This window comes from Pan troglodytes, chromosome 10 (assembly GCF_028858775.2).
Source record: "Pan troglodytes isolate AG18354 chromosome 10, NHGRI_mPanTro3-v2.0_pri, whole genome shotgun sequence".
In the NCBI taxonomy this organism is placed as follows: Eukaryota; Metazoa; Chordata; class Mammalia; order Primates; family Hominidae; genus Pan; species Pan troglodytes.
In genome coordinates, this window is record NC_072408.2 from 139,894,955 (window position 1) to 139,915,910 (window position 20,956).

The 20,956-nt window shown below is 44.0% G+C and overlaps 1 protein-coding gene and 1 pseudogene across 15 annotated transcripts in view; one reads left to right on the forward strand and one right to left on the reverse strand.

Annotated features, from left to right (window-relative positions):
- ZNF26 (zinc finger protein 26) overlaps window positions 1-20,956 on the forward strand; it is a 66,520-nt gene that overhangs the window by 29,775 nt on the left and 15,789 nt on the right. For 3 of the 15 annotated variants that reach the window (XR_010147884.1, XR_010147885.1, XM_063785341.1), the window contains exons 2-6: window positions 12,078-12,252; window positions 12,615-12,713; window positions 17,038-17,240; window positions 18,022-18,148; window positions 18,417-18,512. Coding sequence is in view for 13 of the 15 variants with exons in the window: in XM_063785341.1 (XP_063641411.1) it covers window positions 18,049-18,148; window positions 18,417-18,512 (196 nt within the window). In the remaining 2 variants the exon portion in view is untranslated. The other 12 variants (XM_063785336.1, XM_063785344.1, XM_016924746.3 and 9 more) reach the window with 12 other exon arrangements.
- LOC112205160 (U4atac minor spliceosomal RNA) lies at window positions 8,101-8,213 on the reverse strand (annotated as a pseudogene).

Here is a 20,956-nt window from a genome sequence, read left to right on the forward strand (position 1 = left end):
GCTGCGGGCCCTGAAGTCTGAGGATCCTCCATCATTTCATGTTTTCTACACGAAGTTGTCTTATGCAGACCCTTAGGACGTAGTTGGAGAAATGATCAGTTCCTCCTTTTTCGTTTGGCCAAATGCTTGTTTATGGAGTGTCTTTTTGTCTGCTGGACTCTAAGGCTGGTGCTGGCAATGCAGAGATAAATTATGTAAGTTCCTAATTTTAGAGGAGCTTTGGTTTGGTGGGGAGGGTAGTCTAGTGAACTATGGACGCAATTACAGGTGAATGAATAGGGAGAAAAGGCTAGGAGCGGAGCTCGAGAGTCCGAGAGGTAAGGGGCGGGCCAGTGGATCATCGGGACTTTATGAATTATTGATGGAGTGAACCAGAGGGGAGTCTTTACAAGTGATTTGATTGCCAAATCCTTTGCCCTCGGTGAGTGGTGTTGACGACGTTGCCGGATGTGGTGCTCTACCATTGAGCTATACAGCCGGAGACTAGGAATGCTATTGGAAGAGGGACCCTGGGAATGACTTTCGCAGGTGTTGAATATCCAATGCCTGTATTTCAGCCTGTAACTCACATGGGAGGTCTAAACTGGAAATATATAAAGACACCTTATTGTATTCGTGGAAGCTCAGAGTGTGACCAACTGGAACCCTCAAGAGGACCGAGGTGAGGACTCAGGTTAATGAAAGGAAAGGACACACGGTGGAGAAAGGCTGTTGTGCTAAAGAAACGAGAGAAAGTTAGGAGTGGATTTTTCCCCCTGTGAGTTTGTTCCTTTGTCAGAGATCAGTTAACTATATTTATATGGGTCTGTTTCTGGGCTCTTTATTGAGTTCTATTGATCTATTTGTTGTTTCACTAATACCACACTGCCACACTGTCTTGATTTTTGTAGCTTTGTAATAAGTCTTTTTTTATTTTTTTGAGACGGAGTCTCGCTCTGTCGCCCAGGCTGGAGTGCAGTGGCGCGATCTCGGCTCACTGCAACCTCTGCCTCCCGGGTTCGAGCGATTCTTGAGCCTCAGCCTCCCGAGTAGCTGGGATTACAGGCACATGCCACCTAGTCCGGGTAATTTTTGTATATTTTGTAGCGATGGAGTTTAGCCATGTTGCCCAGGCTGGTCTTTATAGTAAATCTTTTGTTTTTTTTTCAAGGCAGGATCTCACTCTGTTGCCCAGGTTGGAGTGCAGTGGAACAGTCACAACTCACTGCAGCCTCGAACTCCCGGGCTCAAGGGATCCTCCACCTCAGCCTCCTGAGTAGCTGGGATTACAGGCACATGCCACCACATCAGGCTAATTAAAATTTTTTTTTTTTTTTTTTTGTACAGATAGGGTCTCACTTTGTTGCCCTGGCTGGCCTGCAACTCTTGGCCTCAAGCACTTCTTCCTCCTTGGCCTCCCAAAGCATTGGTGGGATAACAGGTGTGAGCCACCATGCCCAGCCTATAAGTCTTGAAGTCAGGTTCATTCTCCCAACTGTATTCTTCTGCTTCCGTATCCTGTTAGCTAATCTAAGTCTTTTGTCTCTCTGAACTTTATAATCAGTTCGTCAACATCTGCAAAATAACTTGCTGGGATTTTAACTGACAGTGCATTCAATCTGTAGATGAAGTTGGGAAGAGCTGAAGTCTTGAATATTGAGTCTTCCTATCCATGAACATGTTATATCTCTCTATCTAGTTCTTAGTTTTCATTCAGCAGTGTTTGGTAGTTTTTCTCATATAGATTTTATATAGTATAATTATATATTTTGTTAGACTTACACCTAAGTATTTAATTTTTGTGGGTGCTACTGTAAATGGTATTGTGTTTTTTATTTCAAATTCAGCTTACACCTGTGTACAGGAAAGGGGTTGACTTTTGTATATTAACTTTGTATCCTGCAACCTTGGTATAATCACGTAGTTCCAGGAGTCTTTTGGTGAATTTTTTTTTTTTTTTTTTTTTTTGAGACAGAGTCTCGCTGTTGGCCAGGCTGGAGTGCAGTGGCACAATCTCGGCTCACTGCAACCTCCACCTCCTGGGTTCAAGCGATTCTCCTGCCTGAGCCTCCCGAGTAGCTGGTACTACAGGCACGTGCCACCACGCCCATCTAATTTTTTTGTATTTTTAGTAGAAATGGAGTTTCACTGTGTTAGCAGGATGGTCTCGATCTGCTGACCTCGTGATCAGCCCACCTCGGCCTCCTAAAGTGCTGGGATTACAGCCGTGAGCCACCGTGCCGGGTCTGGTGAATTCTTTTGGACTTTGCACAATTATGTCATCTGTGAACAAAGTTTTATTCCTTCCTTCACAGTCATTATACATTTTACAGGTTAAGTATATGCTTATTACTTATTCAAAATGCTTAAGACCAGAATTGTTTTGGATTTTGGATTTTTTCAGATCTTGGACTATTTACATATACATAAGATATCTTGGGGATGGGACCCAAGTCTAAACACAGAATTTGTTTATGTTTCATATATACCTTATACGTACAGCCTGAAGGTAATTTTATACAGTATTTTAAATAATTTTGTGTGTGAAACAAAGGTTGTATTAAGTTAATGTGTGGGATTTTCCACATGTCAGGACTCAAAACGTTTTGAATTTTGGAGCATTTAGATTTCAGGTTTTTGGAACAGGGATTCTCATCCTGTATTTTCTGTTCTTGTTTTTTTGCCTCAGATAGGACTTCCAGTACAATGTTGAAAAAGAGTGGTGAGAGGGGATTAAAGATACATTTTGCCTTGTTGATCTTAGTGGGAAAGCTTCAAGTTTCTCACAGTTAAGTATGATGTTAGTTGTAGCATTTTTCTTGGTAGATATTCTCTATCAAGTTGAGAAAGACCCTTATTCCTAGTTTAGTGAGGGTTTTTGTTGTTGTTAATTGTGAATGGGGTTGGATTTTGTCAGATTTTTTTTCTGGGCCAGATGTGGCTCACACCTGTAATCACTTTGGGAGGCTGAGGCAGGAGGATAGCTTTAGCCCAGGAATTCAGGACCAGCCTGGGCAACATAGTGAGACCTCATCTCTACAAAAAATTAAAAAACAAAATAGCTGGGCGTGGTGACACATGCCTGTAGTCTCAGCTACTGAGGAGGCTGAAGTGGAAGGATTGCTTGAGCCTGGGAGGTTGAGGCTGCCGTGAGCCATGTTTGCACCACTGCACTCCAGCCTGGGTGACAGAGCGAGACCCTGTCTCAAAAAAGAAAAAAAGTTTTTTCTGCATCTATCTATGCTTTTTCTTCTTTAGTCATTTGATACGATGGAACTGATTCAAGTATTGAACCAACCTTACATACCAGGAATAAATCCCACTTGGCTGTGGTGTACACTTGTTTTTATACATTGTTGTATTTTATTTTCTAGTATTTTGTTGAGGATTTTTGTATCTATATTTATGAGATAATTTTTCTATAGTTTTCTAGGGTTTCTGTCTGGTTTTGGTATTAGAGCGATGCTGTCTTTATAGACTGAGTTAGGATTCCCTCTGCCTTTATCTTCTGAAAAATATTGTAGAGGGAAAAAAAGATTGGTGTGATTTTTTTCCTTAAATGTTTGGTAGACTTCACCAGTGAGTGAACCCATCTTGGCCTGGCACTTTCTGGTTTGGGTGATTCTTAATTTTTGATTCAATTTAGGCTTATTAGAGTGTCTGTTTCTTTTTGTTCAGTTTTGGCAGATTGTGTCTTTCAGGGATTTGGTCTCTTTCATCTAGGTCATGAAATGTGTGGACATAGAATTGTACATAGTATGATGTTCCTTTATTGTCCTTTTTTCTTTTTATTTTTTTGATAGAGTCTCACTCTGTCACCCAGGCTGGAGTGCAGTGGCATGATCACGGCTCACTGCAACCTCTGCCTCCCAGGTTCAAGCGATTCTCCTGCCTCAGCCTCCCGAGTAGCTGGAAGTACAGGTGTGTGCCACCATGCCCGGCTAATTTTTGCGTTTTTAGTAGAGACAGGGTTTCACTGTGTTGGCCAGGCTGGTCTCGAACTCCTGACCTCAAGTGATCCACCCACCTCAGCCTCCCAAAGTGCTGGGGTTACAGGCGTGAGCCACTGTGCCCAGCCTCCATTACTATTTTGAACAGACTAGGTCAACTAAGTATAAGAAAAATAGCTAGGCATGGCCGGGCGTGGTGGCTCAGGCCTGTAATCCCAGCACTTTGGGAGGCCGAGGCGGGTGAATCACGAGGTCAGATGTTCAAGACCAGCCTGATCAACATGGTGAAACCCTGTCACTACTAAAAATACAAAAGTTAGCGCCGGGCATGGTGGCACACACCTGTAATCCCAGCTGCTCAGGAGGCTGAGGCAGGAGAATCGCTTGAACTCAGGAAGCAGAGGTTGCAGTAAGCCAAGATCGTGCCACTGCACTCCAGCCCGGGCGACAGAGCGAGACTCAACAACAACAACAAAATAAAAATAGCTAGGCATGGTGGCTGATGCCTGTAATCCCAGCACTTTGGGAGACTGAGGGCAGGAGGCTCGCTTGAAGCCAGGAGTTCGAGACCAGCCTGGGCAACGCAGAGACCTTGCCTATACAAAACAACAACAACAACAACAAAAAAAAAACCTAAAAAAAAAACCAGGTGTGCTAGTGTGCACCTGTAGCCCCAGCTACTTGGGAGGTGAGATGGTGAGGTGAGCCCAGGAGTTCGAGGCTGCTGTGCCACTGTACTCCAGCTTAGGCAACAGAGCGAGACCGTCTCAAAAAAATGATAAGAAAAAAATTTTAATTTTACTTTCACTTATTCTTTCTTTGATGTTCTCACTTTTTAAAATATATATCTGTGGCCGGGCCTGGCGGCTCATCCCTGTAATCCCAGCACTCTGGGAGGCTGAGGCCGGCGGGTCATTTGAGGTCAGGAGTTCGAGACCAGCCTGGCCAACATGGTGAAACCCTGTCTCTACTACAAATACAAAAATTAGCTGGGCATGGTGGTGCGTGCCTGTAGGCCTGGCTACTTGGGAGGCTGAGGTATGAGAATCGCTTGAACCCAGGAGGCGGGGGTTGCAGTGAGCCAAGATCATGCCACTGCACTCCAGCCTGGGCAACGGGGTAAGACCCTATCTCAAAAAAAAAAAAGTGTATCTGTGTTTCTGACCTGTATTTTCCTTTTCTGCCTAGTTAAGGCAAGTTTACTTGAAATAGCAATAAATTATCTTAGTTTTTGTTTGAGAAAGACTTTTTTTTTTACTTTTGAAGGATAATTTTGCAGGGTACAGAATTCTGTTTTGATGATTTTTTTTTCTCTGAACACCTTAACTGTTTCACTCCATTTTCTTGCTTGTGTGGTTTCTGTAGGTAAGGTATTTTTTTTCGCCTCTGGCTTATCTTTGATTTTTTGTGTTTTAAAAATGATATGCCTACGTGCAGGTTTTTTGGCATTTATCTTCTTGGTATTCTCGGATTTTCCTCCATCTGTGATTTGGTGTCTGACATTACTTCAGCGAAATTTTCAGTAATTATTGTTTCATATATAGATGCTCCTTGACTTGATGATGTGGTTACATCCTGATAAACTCATCATAAATTGAAAATCTCTTTCTCAGAAGTGCATTTTCGACTTACAATATGTTCAACTTATAATAGGTTTATCCAGATGGAGCCTCATCATAAGTTGGGGAACGTACTGAAGTGTATTGCTTCTGCGCCATTGTAAAATTGAAAAATACTAAGTCAAACCACTGTGCGTCAGGCACCGGCTGTCTTTCTTCTGTTCTTTTCCTTTCCTTCGGGTATTTCCATTTTGCATATCTACACCTTTTATGGCTGTCCATCTTGGATATTCTGTTCTTTTTTTTTTTCCCCAATGTTCTCTTTGCTTGAAGGTTTCTGTTGATACATCCTTAAGTTCAAAGATTTTTTTCCTCAATCTTGTGCAGTCTACATAATACATAAGCCCATCAAAGGCATTCTTCACTTCTGTACAGTGTTTTTGATCACTAGTATTTCTTTTTTTTTTTTTTTTTTGAGATGGAGTCTCACTTTCTTGCCCAGGCTGGAGTGCAGTGGTGCGATCTGGGCTCACTGCAGCCTCTACCTCTCAGGTTCAAGCCATTCTTGTGCCTCAGCCTCCTGAGTAGCTGGGACTACAGGTGCGCTCCACCGTGCCTAGCTAATTTTTGTATTTTTAGTAGAGACAGAGTTTCAGTATGTTGGTTAGGCTGGTTTCGAACTCCTGACCTCAAGTGATCTACCCACCTCAGCCTCTCAAAGTGCTGGGATTACAGGTGTGAGCCACTACGCCTGGCCTGCCCATCTGTTCTTACATGCTGCCTACTTTATTCACTAGAGCCCATAACATATTATTCATGGTTGTTTTAAGTTTTGTCTGATACCTTCAACATCCCTATCATGTCTGGTTCTGATGCTTGCCCTGTCTGTGTTTTTTTTTTTTTTTTTTGAGATGGAGTCCAGGCTGGAGTGCAGTGGTGTGATCTTGGCTCACTACAACCTCCGCCTCTTGGGTTCAAGTGATTCTTCTGCCTCAGCCTCCCGAGTAGCTGGGACTACAGGTGCACTCCACCATGCCTGGCTGATTTTTGTCTTTTTAGTAGAGACGGGGTTTCACCATACTGGCCAGGCCTATCTCGGATTCCTGACCTCAGGTGATCTACCCCCCTCGGCCTCCCAGAGTGCTGGGATTACAGGCGTGAGCCACCGCGCGTGGTTGCCCTATGTTTTTTTGCCTTTTAGTATTGCCTTGTCCCTTTACGTTCATAGCTAGACATGATGTACTGAGTAAAAGGAATTACTTTTAATAGTACTTTACTAATGTGGTGATGAGATGTCAGGAAAGGGTGAGCATTCTGTAGGCCCCTGATTAGGTCTGTCTCTGTGAGCCTGTTCTCCTGGACTTTCAACCTCACAAGTATTTCCCAGGCCACCCCCACCCCATCCCTTAGATGGGACAGGATGGAATTTGGTATATCTCTCTTCCCTCAGGTTAGTTAAGCTCTGACAAAACCCCAGTATATTAGGCTCTGGGAACCTGGTTGAGCTCCTGAAAGTAAAACTCAGAAAAGCTTGGGACTTTGTCTCCCTCCACTCCCACCATGACTGGGTCCCCCTGGACTTTTTAACTTCAAACATGTACACACCTAGCCTCTAGCAATTTGTCAGTTGCAGTTCAGGTATTTCTGTCCTGACGCTTTCTCACAGAGATTTGTGATCTGGTAACTACTGTGTTTCTGCCTGTCTCTAATTTTGGGGACAGTGGTTTGTTTGCCTTGTATCTTCACTTCTCTTTCAGATCTAAGAAGAGTTGTTGATTTTTCAGTTTGTTAAACTTTTTACTTGTTAGGACAGAGTGGCTACTTCCAAACTCTTTACATGCAGAACTGGAACTATTAATTTTTGATGATACAGTTGATTCTCTTAGAACACAATTCAGTCTCTTATAACCACCCACCCATCCCAATCCCCTCTCTCTCCTCGGAGGTAATCAGTTTGATAGATATTCTTCTAGGTCTTTCCCTGTACATTTTTAATGCATATGTTTATATCCTTAAAATGTTTGTGTTGGCTTATTTTTGTGAAGTTGTATGATATTCTGTTGTATGAACATTTCTTAATTTGTCTGTTGTAATAATCTGTTATCGTCAACATCAGTGTTTAGGTTGTTTTCAGTTACTGGCTATTTTAGATAACATGACTTTGAACATTTTTGTACATTTGTTTTGGTAGACATCAACTATCATTTCTGTTAGGCACATACCAGGATTTTTCAACCTCAGCACTATTGACATTTTGGATGGAATAATTCTTTGTTGTGGAGGAACGTCCTGTGCATCGTGGGTTGCTGAGCAGCATTCCTGGCCCCGACTTATGTAGGTGCCAGTAGCACTGCCCCACTATGACAACCGTAAAGGGCTCCAGACATTGTCACATGCCCCCGGGGGGGCAAAATCTCCCTCCTGCCCATTGAGAACCACTGGGCACATACTTACGAATGATACTGTTGAGTCATTGTATACGTATATTTAAATTTAGTACATACTCTTAGTTTTCCAAAGTGGCGAAATGACTTCACATTCCCAGTACCAGGAATTGAGAACTGCATTTGCTCTATATCCCTTTTTATTTTCATGGAAAAGAGGTTTTCCACTTTTCAAAAAATTGCACCACCATAGTCGATGTGGGTGTGTTGTGTAGGCGTTAGCGGTATTGCCCTCACCATGCGCTCACTGGACAGTAACACAACCCCATGAGAAGGATGGTTTGCTCCACATCCTTAACAGACTTGTATTGGCCATTGTCCTGTTGATGCTCATTTCAGGGATCAGTTGTTTGTTTCTAAATGTCTCCTTGTTTTTTTTTTGTTTTTTTTTTTTTAATTCCAGTTCTCCTTTTATTCACTGTATACAACTTCTCTGTATTTTAAATATTTACATAGTTATATATTATGATAGTTATTTGTAATATTACTTGTTTGCTAACATCGTCTGGATCATCTGTGCATCTTTATCAATTATCTGCCTATTCCTTTTGTCAGTCATATTTTCCTGCCTCATGTCTCAAAGTTTTTAAATTTTTGCTGACATTGTTTTAAAAGGAATAACCACAGAGACTGAAGTTTACTGTTGTGGTTTTTTTTGAGACAGAGTCTTGCTCTGTCGCCCAGGCTGGAGTGCAGTGGTGCGATCTTGGCTCACTGCAACCTCTGCCTCCTGGGTTCAAGCAATTCTTCTGCCTCAGCCTACCCAGTAGCTGGGATTACAGGTGCCCACCACTATGCCTGGATAATTTTTGTATATTTAGTAGAGACGGGATTTCACCATGTTGGTCAGGCTGGTCTCAAACTCCTGGCCTCAGGTGATCCACCCACCTTGGCCTCCCAAAGTGCTGGGATGACAGGGGTGAGCCACCATGCCTGACCTTATTGTTGTTTTATATTGTTGTTTTCTCTGTCATGCAGTAGGGGAATGGCTGATCACCTCAATCAAAACAGGAATTGAGCTGTTTAGGGGCTGTACTCTGTTACCTGTGTCTTCGGGTTTCTGGATGGTATATTTATTGCAGGCTCCTCTCTACTGGTACTTTGTTTCTGGAGCACCTTGAGGCTGCGGGAGACTCAGTCTGCCATTCCAGCCCAGCCTGCAGCTTCTTGCACTGACCAGCATTCAACAGATGTCCCATGGGGACAACTCACTGTCCACTGGGGCACATCAAAACCTTCAGTGGTTTCTCTTTGCCCTAGAATAGTCCTCTGTCTGGGCCGAGCCCTTCCTTCACTGTTGTCAAGCTGAGCAGATGGCCCGGCGAGGCAACAGCCAGCAATTTCAGCTCACCCAGCTCACCCAAGAGGAGCTCTTTTCTCTCTGCAGTTTTAGTTTGTTTCGTCCTGCTTCCTTCCACAGGTCTCTGGTGTTTTAAAAAAGACAAGAGTATTTAAAATTTTCTAGCTGTAGCAGTAGTAGTCCAAGCATATGATTTTATTTTACATTAATGAGAGTTAGAATTATTAGATGAAATAAAATGAAAACCTTTCTTGGTATTTTCATTGAGAATTTATCAAACGTGTAAATTAATTTGTGGAAAATTAATATCTTTGCCATGTAAGTCTACTCATCATAAACATGGCATGTTGCTTCCATCTCTTTGTACTTACATATTTTATCATGGGTATTTTTTGTTAGGTTTTCCTGCATTTTAAAGCTTTTTATTCCTAAGTACTTTCTAGATTTGTTACTGTGATCATATAGGCATTTTCTTACCATATTTTCTGGTTGGTGACTGCTAATGTGCCAAAAAGCTAGTCCTTATTGTTTTGTTTAAAACTGCTACCCTGTTGACTTTTCTTACTGGTTCTCATGGTTTTTTGTTTTGTTTTGTTTTGTTTTCTTAGAAAGAAACATTTAATAGGGACTTAAGAACGGAAGCCATGTCTGTGTCTCATGCAGTGGCAAGACAAGGTGGTGGATCCCTGCACCATTACCCCCAGACCCAGTGCTTCTAGACCTTAGGGAGGGGTGGTTCAGAAGGGATGTGTAAGACAGTTGAAGTACGGTTACATCAAGGTTGTTTGACCTAAGGGTAGGATTTATGGTAAGTACCTGGTCTGACACAAGGAACAATAGATGAACTGGAAATCTTAGAGGCCTTCCCAGAACAGGGGCTAATCAGAAGCCCACACGGTAGATGAACTTCCAAGATGGAGTCCAGAACAGGGGTTAATCAGAAGCCCACATGGTCGATGAGCTTCCAAGATGGAGTTGCTTTGGCCTTCACACTTCACCTCCCAGTCCAGCTTTTCTATCTTATGCGCCCTCCTCTGAACGTTAGGTAGGGTGCCTGATATTGCAGAGCTTTAGCAGCAGTGCAGTGGAAAACAGATTAGGCCAAGGAGGGTTCCAAATTAAGGAGGTTCACAGGGTTGTTGAATCATTTCTAGTCTTCAGAATACTATGACTTTGCTTGTCTCAGATGAAGTAAAACAATAAGAGATACATAACAATAATTTGAATAATAGAAATAGAATGCACACAAGGATTACAAACGAAAGAGAACTTTTGATTGTGCCAGAACAACAGCAGCAAATAACCTGTTCCGTTAATGGGCCGACTAAAAGTATCATGAAGAAAACGAAAACCTGGTTCCTTTTTAGGGACTTCTTGTAGCCAGGAAATAATTCAGAGTTAGCCCAAATTATAGGCAAATAATAAAAACTCAGAACAGCGATCAGAATCTAAAATTTTCTCTCTCTGGTGTCCCTACTTCTACCAAGAATAAATCGTAGCAGGACCAACTTATTTGCAAATAAATTTTGATCTCATTATACTTGGCCTGGTTATTTGCATAAAGAATAGCAAGAATAGTGACCAGCCATGTAGGCTTCTTTTAAGTTGACTTTGCTGGAGCTTTTTTTTTTGTTTCTTTTTTCTTTTTGAGACGGAGTCTTGCTCTGTCACCCAGGCTGGAGTGCGGTGGTGTGATCTTGGCTCACTGCAACCTTCGCCTCCCGGGTTCAAGCGATTATCCTGCCTCAGCCTCCTGAGTAGCTGGGATTACAGGTGTGTTCCAGCACGCCTGGCTAATTTTTGTATTTTTAGTAGACATAGGGTTTCACCATGTTGGTCAGGCTGGTCTCAAACTTCTGACCTCATGATCTGCCCTCCTCAGCCTCCCAAAGTGCTGGGATTACAGGCGTAAGCCACCGCTCTCGGCCTTGCTGGAACTTTTTAAAGGAATTTTGGATTCGACTTTTTAAAAGCTTAGAAGGCCAGAAGCCAAGCCAAGGATTTGCTGCTCGACTGTGCTTGTAACACCTGTATGAATTCCTGTCTTCTCGAGATCCCAAAATACCATGAGGTTCCTGAGCCTGTTAGAAAGTGACATTCTTTACTTGCCACAGATCAGGAATCTTTAAGGTGGACAAGGTACCAGGCGAGTCTTTCCAAGGGGCTTTTTATCAGCTCTATAAATCCAACCTAAATTTCTCAAAGCAGCCTGGTTATATCTGAAAATATGCCATTCCATTTGAGGCCTTGATAAAATAACCAGTCTCTCCAATTGTGTCCTTTTTACAAAAGAAAACAGATTCTTGCTGAACTTATGCAAATAACTCTATTGCCATATTTTTTGTATTTTCTGTAGAGACAGGGTTTCACCATGTTAGCCAGGATGGTCTCGATCTCCTGACCTCGTGATCCGCCCGCCTTGGCCTCCCAAAGTGCTAGGATTACAGGTGTGAGCCACTGTGCCCGGCCTAATTTTTGTATTTTTAGTAGGATAGGGTTTCACTATGTTGGCCAGGCTGGTCTTGAACTCCTGATTGCAGGTGATCCACCCACCTCTGCCTCCCAAAGTGCTGGGATTACAGGCGTGAACTACCATGCCTGGCCTGTTTTCATTCGTATCAAGCTTAAAGAAATAGTAGAAGGCTTTAAATAAAATAGACAATAAGCCTCCTGGTCTACCCGCTGCTCCTGGTCTACCCGCTGCTCGTCTGCTGTGCACCTTCCCTCTTCCATCCTGTGTCCCCAGAAGCAGCCACTTTGGGCTCCGTTTCGTCTTCTGCTGTCGACCTCCAGCTTCTAATATGGTCACATCGAAGTGACTTGTTTCATGTTTCTTCTCCCTCAGATTTAAAGTAACCAGCTTGATAAGCACCTCAACGTTATAAGGGCACAGTAGTGGCTTCATTTTTCTCATCACAGCCTCAGGCTTCCTGTCAGCCCTTCCCTAGTGCTCGTCGTGAGGAGAGCTGATGATGCTCTGGTCACAGCCTTGTTTGTTATTGACTCTCAGTTACTTTCAGGTATGGGAAAGTTCAGTCCACACTCTCACTCCAGGCTCTTGTACCTCCCCTCATTCTAGCCTGCAGAGGGGAGATGGAGGAGGCTTGTCTGTATTCCCACTTCATTTACTTGTTGCCTTCCGATGGGGGCTCCTTCTGGGTTGGGGTGGGAAAATCAATGGTTAGAGAAAAAGACACAGAGTCTCCTGTTGTGCGGTGGTCAGTACCCAGAGTTATGACAGGCATCAGTGGGGCTTGGTTGGAGCCTCTGACAGGGCTCTGCCCTGCAGTTCCATGGTGTATGTGATTCTTTCTCTCACTGCGTGCAGACTCACCCAGAAGTCCACTCACTGCCTCTTCCCCTGGGGTCTCCCTCCCTGCAGGTAGTGCTGCTGAGGAGGAGCCTGCTAATGAGCTCAAGCGTCAAGTTCGGGAATCTTCTGGGTGTTCCTTGGGCCCAGGGAAACAGTGCCCTGCCTGAGGTGAGCCGCCGGGGGGCGGGGCCCTGCCTGAGGTGACCTGCTGAACCCTCACTCCCCAGCTGCCTTTTAAGAGTCCCGCGGCAGTCTCTGCCTTCAGAATTTTTCAGAGGAAAGCAGTTATTCGATCCTTGTTTACTTAAATTCTTAAGTACATGTCAGTTCCTTCTGAAAATTACCCAGATTTAGCCTGGTCGGCTGTTGCAGATGGCCAGGTTGTGTGTGGGGCACTTGCACAGTCCCCTTTTCTTAGAGCCCCTGCTGTTTGAGAGGATGGATACCCGCTTCCCTTTCTTCTCACGTGTTCTTAGCAAGGTCACTTTTCTCCTTCAGTGACTCACTTCTGTGGACTGTTTTCTGGTTGGATCTCCCCCATCTTCCGTCATTCATGGACCAGTTATTCACTATCTTCTTTCTCCGTTTGTTATCCCCAGGCTTCTCCACCTCCTTAAAGGGAAAGTTCTGTAGTTTGCTTGGCCAGGCTGCTTGGTGTCCTCCTGGCCCCCCTTCTGTCTCTCAGCGTGCCATGCTGTCTCTATCAGGTTGTGTTCTGGCTCTGTCCCCACAGGATGCCCAGAATCCAGCCACCATTTATCATCCCCATTGCTGTCACTTTGGCCTACACTGCCTTCTTCCACTGGACTAACACAGTTGCCTTCTAACTGGTCTCCCCGGTATCTCCTCTTACACAACCCCCTCCCTCTTCCACAGCAGTCAGGATGATCTCAAAATACCAGTCAGAGCGAGAAGCCTTTCAGTGGCTTCTCACAGCGCTTGCATTTCTGCCTAGGTATAACCTCATCAGAGAGCTGCCCTGATCACCCTGTCTGAAACAGCACCTGTGCCTCCCTCTGTCTCATGACTCTGTCCCTTACCTGTTTGGATTTTTTGTTTGTTTTTTGTTTTTTTGTTTTGAGATGTAGTCTTCTGTGTCGCCCAGGCTGGAGTGCAGTGGTGCGATTTCTACTCACTGCAACCTCCACCTCATGGGTTCAAGCGATTCTCCTGTCTCAGCCTCCTGAGTAGCTGGGGTTGCAGGTGTGCACCAGCATGCCTGGCTAATTTTTGTGTTTTTAATAGAGACAGAGTCTCACCATATTGGCCAGGCTGGTCTTGAACTCCTGACCTCAGGTGATCCACCCGCCTTGGCCTCCCAAAGTGCTGGGATTACAGGTGTGAATCACCGTGCCCAGCCTGGATTTTGTTAAGAGTACCTAGCACCACTGGCATGTTAGGTAGTCATGTGTTGGCTGAGTAACACCCACCCTGGAGACCCTAGGTGGGTGGGACCTGGGAGCCTAATTCATATACTGCTTTTAGCTGTTTACAGTTCACACCTCATTCTCGTCATGCAGGATGACTGTTCCCAAAGCTTTTGGGGCTTCTGTGGGAGAGATGGTTTGCTGTGCATCAGCTTACCTCTGGGAGAGCTTTTGCTCACGGAAGTCAGTTACCAGATTTTTGGCTTACTGTTTATTAAAAATTTATCAAAATATCATATTGGCTTCTGTTTACGTAGTTCCCTTTTCTTTTTTTTTTTTTTTTTTTGAGTTGGAGTCTCCCTCTGTTGCCCAGCTGGAGTGCAGTGGTGCAATCTCGGCACACTGCAAGCTCTGCCTCCTGGGTTAACGCCATTCTCCTGCCTCAGCCTCCCGAGTAGCTGGGACTACAGGCACCCGCCACCACGCCTGGCTAATTTTTTGCATTTTTAGTAGAGACGGGGTTTCACCATGTTAGCCAGGATGGTCTCGATCTCGTGACCTTGTGATCTGCCGCCTCGGCCTCCCAAAGTGCTGGGATTACAGGCATGAGCCACCGCCCCTGGCCTCCCTTTTCTTTTAGAGGTGTGTTTGTGCGTACTGTATTCCTGTATGTAATTTAAATGGGTCTCAGAGGAGGATACTGATAATCATGTTTAAATCTTCTCTCCATTCTCTCTGTTCCTACTTTCAAATCATGTTTAGTCTCCATCTCAACCTCCCTAATGGGCATAAATCTTACAACTTTGTAGGTGTTTTGATTTGTGAAATTATATATTATAGAAAAGCCATCTAGCATAGAAGAATAATGCCTGAGTATTGATGAGCCAGGAGGGATGGTGAACCACGTGGAGGTGCCTGGGCAAGAGGAGTCTGTTGGCTGTAGTGAGACCGTCATGCTACTTGGGATGCATAAGAAATGCCTTTAGTTTAAGTGCCTTGAGTTAAACTGATGTAAAAATGCAATTATTTATGCTAATTCTGTGAGTATCAGCTTTCATTGATGTAGCATTTACCTGATATCTTTTTTCATTTCTTTATTTTCTAATTTGTATTTTTTCTTTGGTGTATCTCATAAGTTTAAAACTGTCTTAGTTTTGTTTTCAGTATGTTTCTTCTAACATGAATGTGTTCTTTCTCAGTCGGTTTTTTCTCTACTGTTGGGGAAGCTGTACTTGTCTTCCTCCCTGCTCCCTCCCTACATTTTTAGTGCTTGATTGTCTTTAAGTTGTTCACAGGCACACTGAACGTTTCCCTTTAAAACAAAGTCTAAACAGTTTCATTTTCTCTTTTCCCAAGTGAAAGATGTTTCTTTATACCTTCATTTTTTATGATTCTCATATATTTGCATCACACACATGCTTAAATTGTAGCTGATTATAATTTTAGTTCAGATGTGTTTGAATCAATAGATTTATGTTCTGCTGATTTCAGTGCTCACCGTTGTATCCAGCTTCCCACCAATTCTTTCTGTGTCTTAATGTTGTCTCTATAGGGTGTAATTTTTTTTTTTTAGAGACAGAGTCTGGTTCTGTTGCCCAGTGTAAAGTGCAATGGCATAGTCATGGCCAACTACAGCCTCAAACTCCTGTGCTCAAACCATCCTTCCACCTCAGCCTCCTGAGTAACTGGGACTACAGGCGTGCACCACTATGCCCACACATTTTTTTGTTATTTGTAGAGATGGGGTCTAACTATGTGACCCAGGATAGTCTGAAACTCTTGGCCTCAAGTGATCCTCCCGCCTCAGCCTCCCAAATGCTGGGATTATAGGCATGAGGTACCACATTTGATGGATATAAATTTTCCAGGTGCTAGTATATTTGAAAATGTCTTTTATTTTCCCTTATTTTTGCTTTTTAGTTTGGCTGGTATAAGATTTCAGAATCAGCATTATTTTTTCTCAGTACTTTATTTCTCTCCCACTTTCAAGAAACATTGTTCTTTCCTTTTAGTTGGTTATCAGGTGTTCTCTTTATACTTTATTTTCAGACGTTTCATTACCCTCTGCTTAAATTTGGACCTTTTTTTTGTTTGTTAACTTATCTTGTATTTCAATTGGTAGGTTTTTCTCATGTGAACTCCTGTATTTGTCTTCACTCCAAGAGAATTTTCAGGCCGCATTTCTTTGAACATTGCCCTATTATTTCTCTTATTTATATAAACCTACATTGGTAATTCTTCTATAAACCAGGAAAATCATTCCAGGTTTATTTATTTATTTTTTTTTTTGAGACGGAGTCTTGCTCTGTCGCTCAGGCTGGAGTGCAGTGATGCGATCTTGGCTCACTGCAACTTCTGCCTCTCTGGTTCCAGCGATTCTCCTGCCTCAGCCTTCTGAGTAGCTAGGATTGCAGGTGCCCACCCCCACGCCTGGCTAATTTTTGTATTTTTAGTAGAGATGGGGTTTCACCGTGTTGGTCAGGCTGGTCTTGAACTCCTGACCTTGTGATCCGCTTCCCTCGGCCTCCCAGAGTGCTGGGATTACAGGCATGAGCCACCACACCCGGCCAGGTTTATTTTGTAGTCTAGCTCTTACCTGTTCACCTGTTGTAGCCATCGCTGTGGTTTGAGTGTATCTTCCAAATTTCATGTGTTGGAAATTTTATTCCTAAATTTATTTGTTGATGGTATTTGGAGGTGGGACCTTTGGGAGGTATTTAGGATTTGATAAAGTCATCAGGGCAGGGCCCCTATGATGGGATTAGTAGCCTTAAAAGGATAGGAAGAGAGACCTGAGCTGGCATGCTGTCTGTCTCTCATCATGTAGTGCCTTCCACCAAGTTATGACATAGCAAGAAGGCCCTCACCAGATGCCAGCACCATGCTCATGGACTTCCTGGCCTCCAGAACCTTGAGCTAAATGAACATTTTTCTTTATAAATTACCCAGTTTCTGGTATTCTGTTATAAAAATAGAAAACAAAGACAGCAGTCTTTTCGGTGTCTGAAATATTTGTTGTTCCTTGAATTGACCAGGATCTACCATGTGTTCTGTGTGATGCTTGCTTCTGGTACAGGGACTGCAAATTATGTTCCATCTATTTTTTTTTCTTTCTTTCATAATAGATTTGCCAGTTTTTCAGTTGGGCATATACAGAAACTCCATTTCTGAATTTCCCTGCTGTTCCCTCCCAGCCCCCACTCTTTGCTGTTGCTTAGAATGCAGATGTGATGACTAGAGCCATCTTAGACTGGGTTGCCCTGGAAGTGGAAGCCATGTAAGGTGGAGCAAGAGATGGAAGCCCCAGACCAATTGCCTTCAGACTCCTGCAAGTAGAAGGATAAACTGTCTTGTTTATCCCCCTGTTCTCAGCTGAACCTCGTCCAAACACCTCCTGAATTGCCCTTTCTACCCCAACTTCTTGAACACATCATGAATCTTCTAAGACTACTTGAGTGGCTCTCTTCATTTCTGTACAAAACGTACCCTGGATGTTTTTACCAAGGACTCAGAACACCTTATTTTGTTTGCATGTATAAATGTTCATTCCCATCTACAAGATAGAAAGTTTCTTGAAGACAGAACTGGATTTTATTCATCCTGAAATCTTCAGGACCCAAGAGAGTACCGGCAAATAGAAGCTCCTTGATTGATTTTTTCTTTCTTTCTTTTTTTTTTTTTAGATGGAGTCTCACTCTGTCGCCCAGGCTGGAGTGCAGTGGCACGATCTTGGCTTGCTGCAACCTCTGCTGCCTGGGTTCAAGTGATTCTCCTGCCTCAGCCACCTGAGTAGCTAGGATTACAAGTGCCTGCCACTGCGCCCAGCTAATTTTTGTATTTTTAGTAGAGACAGGGTTTCACCATCTTGGTCAGGCTGGTCTTGAACTCCTGCCCTTGTGATCCACCCGCCTTGGCCTCCGAAAGTGCTGGCGTGAGCCACCGTGCCTGGCACTCCTTGATTGATTTTTAATTCTCTCACAAAGTAAATGCTGAACCAGCCACAGGAAATAGTTGGTAGAGGAACATTTATCCCTTCCCAGTTCCTCTGCATCTTTTCCATGTCACCTAATGTAATTGCATCCAATTGAACAGGGTGTGTGTTATTTCAGGGATTATTGTCATTCAAGGATATATCTATGGAGTTCACCTGGGATGAATGGCAGCTACTGGATTCTACACAGAAGTACCTGTACAGAGATGTGATATTGGAAAACTATCATAACCTGATATCAGTGGGTAAGTACTGCATCTCAATGTTACTCAGATAGTGAATATTAAATTGCCATCCCTTTTTTTGTTGTTGAACTACTCTGGGATCTCTGAAGTGCTTAATGATTATGAACTTGAACTTTAGGGGTCAAATTTCCTTAGTCCCTATTTGTCCCACACTTCTTAATTGTAATCTTTCCCCAAGTGAGATGAGCAGTTTTGCTCTGTAGCTCTTGATTCCTCGGTCCTGTCCCTAACAGCCTGGTCCCCACCCTTTGTGATTTCCCATCAACAGGGTATCATGGTACCAAGCCTGACTTAATCTTCAAGTTGGAACAAGGAGAAGATCCATGGATAATAAATGCCAAAATTTCCAGGCAGAGCTGTCCAGGTGGGTGAGTGAGAAAGAGGAAGGTGGGAGGCATGGGAGTGAGCTGATGAGTACCTGAGGAGTGGGCACTCACAGTGTTGTCTTCAGAAATGCTTCTGGAAGTCCTTGAGCTACTGGAGCTGACTCAGGATGAAGCCAGGAGCTCCTCAGATGACATCGCCGTCACTCTTCATATATTTGGGTTTTTCTTCCCCCTTACTGTTGAGAGGCAGGCTTGCCCCTCTTTCCTGAACTCTGCTTCAGGTTTGCTTTTGGGTAAGTTTCCGTCCTCCCCATGGTCATGGGTTTTATTGGGCATCGAGACCTTTAGAGGATTGCTTTTTCCCCTCACTTGCTGTGGCTCGTTGCCCTCTATTTCCGTTTCTTTTATTTCCTCCTTTGCCTTCCACAGTTAAATCCCCTAGACTTGACTCACCGTCTTAGCCCTGGTGTCTCCTATATCTTTGAGTGACTTTACACACCTTATACTTCCCTTTTGCGTTGTCCAGAGGGGTATTTTTTCCCAGTTTGGCTCTCCTCTCCGAATGTTGTAACTGTCGAAAGGCTCTTCCGTTCCGAAGGTTTACGCTTTCCCCCCAGTGTTGTAACGTCAAAATTGACGTCTTTCTCTTTGGCACTTGAGTCCTGGGTTTTACCTGCCTGTGGGAGCGCTACCCCACGCTTTCCCAGACTTTACTCTCAGTATCAGAAATGGGGATTTCCTTCTAAAATTATCGTTCTTCCTCAAAAGAAATGGCCAGAGTCCTTCATTTTCTTCCACAAGTTTCTTTCTTAGTGTTTCCATCTCTAAGGAGCAGTGCCATCTTGCCGTTCAAGCTGTTGACTCCTCCCCTTCTCTGCTCCCACATCCAGTCCCTTAGCAAACCGTCTTAGTTCTCTCTCCCGTATGTTCCAAATTTCCTCAACTCCAGACATGTGTTAGGCCATTCTTTCATTGCTATAAAGAAATACCTGAGACTGGCCGGGCACGGTGGCTCATGCCTGTAATCCCAGCACTTTGGGAGGCCGAGGCGGGTGGATCACAAGGCCAGGAGATGGAGACCATCCTGACTAACATGGTGAAACCCCGTCTTTACTAAAAATACAAAAAATTAGCGGGGTGTGGTGGCAGGCGCCTGTAGTCCCAGCTACTCAGGAGGCTGAGGCAGGAGAATGGTGTGAACCCAGGAGGCGGAGCTTGCAGTGAGCCGAGATCGTGCCACTGCACTCCAGCCTGGGCAACAGAGCGAGACTCCATCTCAAAAAAAAAAAAAAAAAAAGAAAAACACCTGAGACTAAATTTATAAGAAAAGAGGTTTAATTGGCTCAGAGTTCTGCAGGCTGTATGGGAAGCATGGCAGCCTTTGCTTCTGGGGAGGTCTCAGGTAGCTCCGGTCATAGTGGAAGGCAAAGGGGGAGCAAGCACGTCACATGGTGAAAGCAGGAGTAAGGCGGGGCGGGGAATGTGCCACATACTATCAAATGACCAGATCTCACAAGAACTCACTATTGTGAAGACTGCACCAAGCCATGAGGGATCTGCCCCCATAATCCAGATGCAGACACCTCCCACCAGGCCCCACCTCCAGCACTAGAGATTCTAATTCAACATGAGACTTGGGCGGGGACAGATATCCAAAGTATATCAAGAACTGTAGTTCAAATTATTATCTCATTCTGGACTGCTACAATAGCTTCCTAAAGTATTTCTCTGTCTTTTTCTTACTTTTTACAGAACAGTCAAACTGATCTTTTAAATGCAGAAGATTGAGATTTTCTGTAATTAAAACCTTTAGGCTGGGCACAGTGGTTCACACCTGTAATCCCAGTACTGTGGGAGGCCAAGGCGGGCAGATCGCTTGAGCTCAGGAGTTTGAGACCAGCCTGGCCAACAAGTGAAACCCCATCTCTACTAAAAATACAAAAATTAGCTGGGCATGGTGGCATGTGCCTGTAGTCCCAGCTACTCAGGAATCTGACATGGGAGGATTACTTGAACCCAGGAGGTCGAGGCTGCAGTAAGCCAAGATTGCGCCACTGCACTCCAGCCTGAGTGAAAGAGCAAGACCCTGTCTCAAAAAAAAAAAAAATCTTAAAAATATAAACAACTTTTTGCCATGGATTTGAATAATTTGGTTCTGCTTTCATTCCATTCACTCAGTGGGTTTTAGCTTTCCTGGCCTTTTTCTGTTTCTTAAACCCTGTCAGTCAGGCTTCCTCCTCAGGAACTTTGTACTTGGTGCAGTGGCATGGTCTCGGCTCACTGCAACCTCCGCCTCCCAGGTTCAAGCGATTCTTCTGCCTCAGCTTCCCTAGTAGCTGGGATTACAGGTGCCCGCCACCATGCCTGGCTAATCCAAGTGCCAATTTTAAACCTCTATTTTAAAAACTATTTTTGATTACTGGTAATTTGCTACCAGTTTTCACGACGGGACCTGTTTTGGTTTGTTTTGATTCAGTTCTCT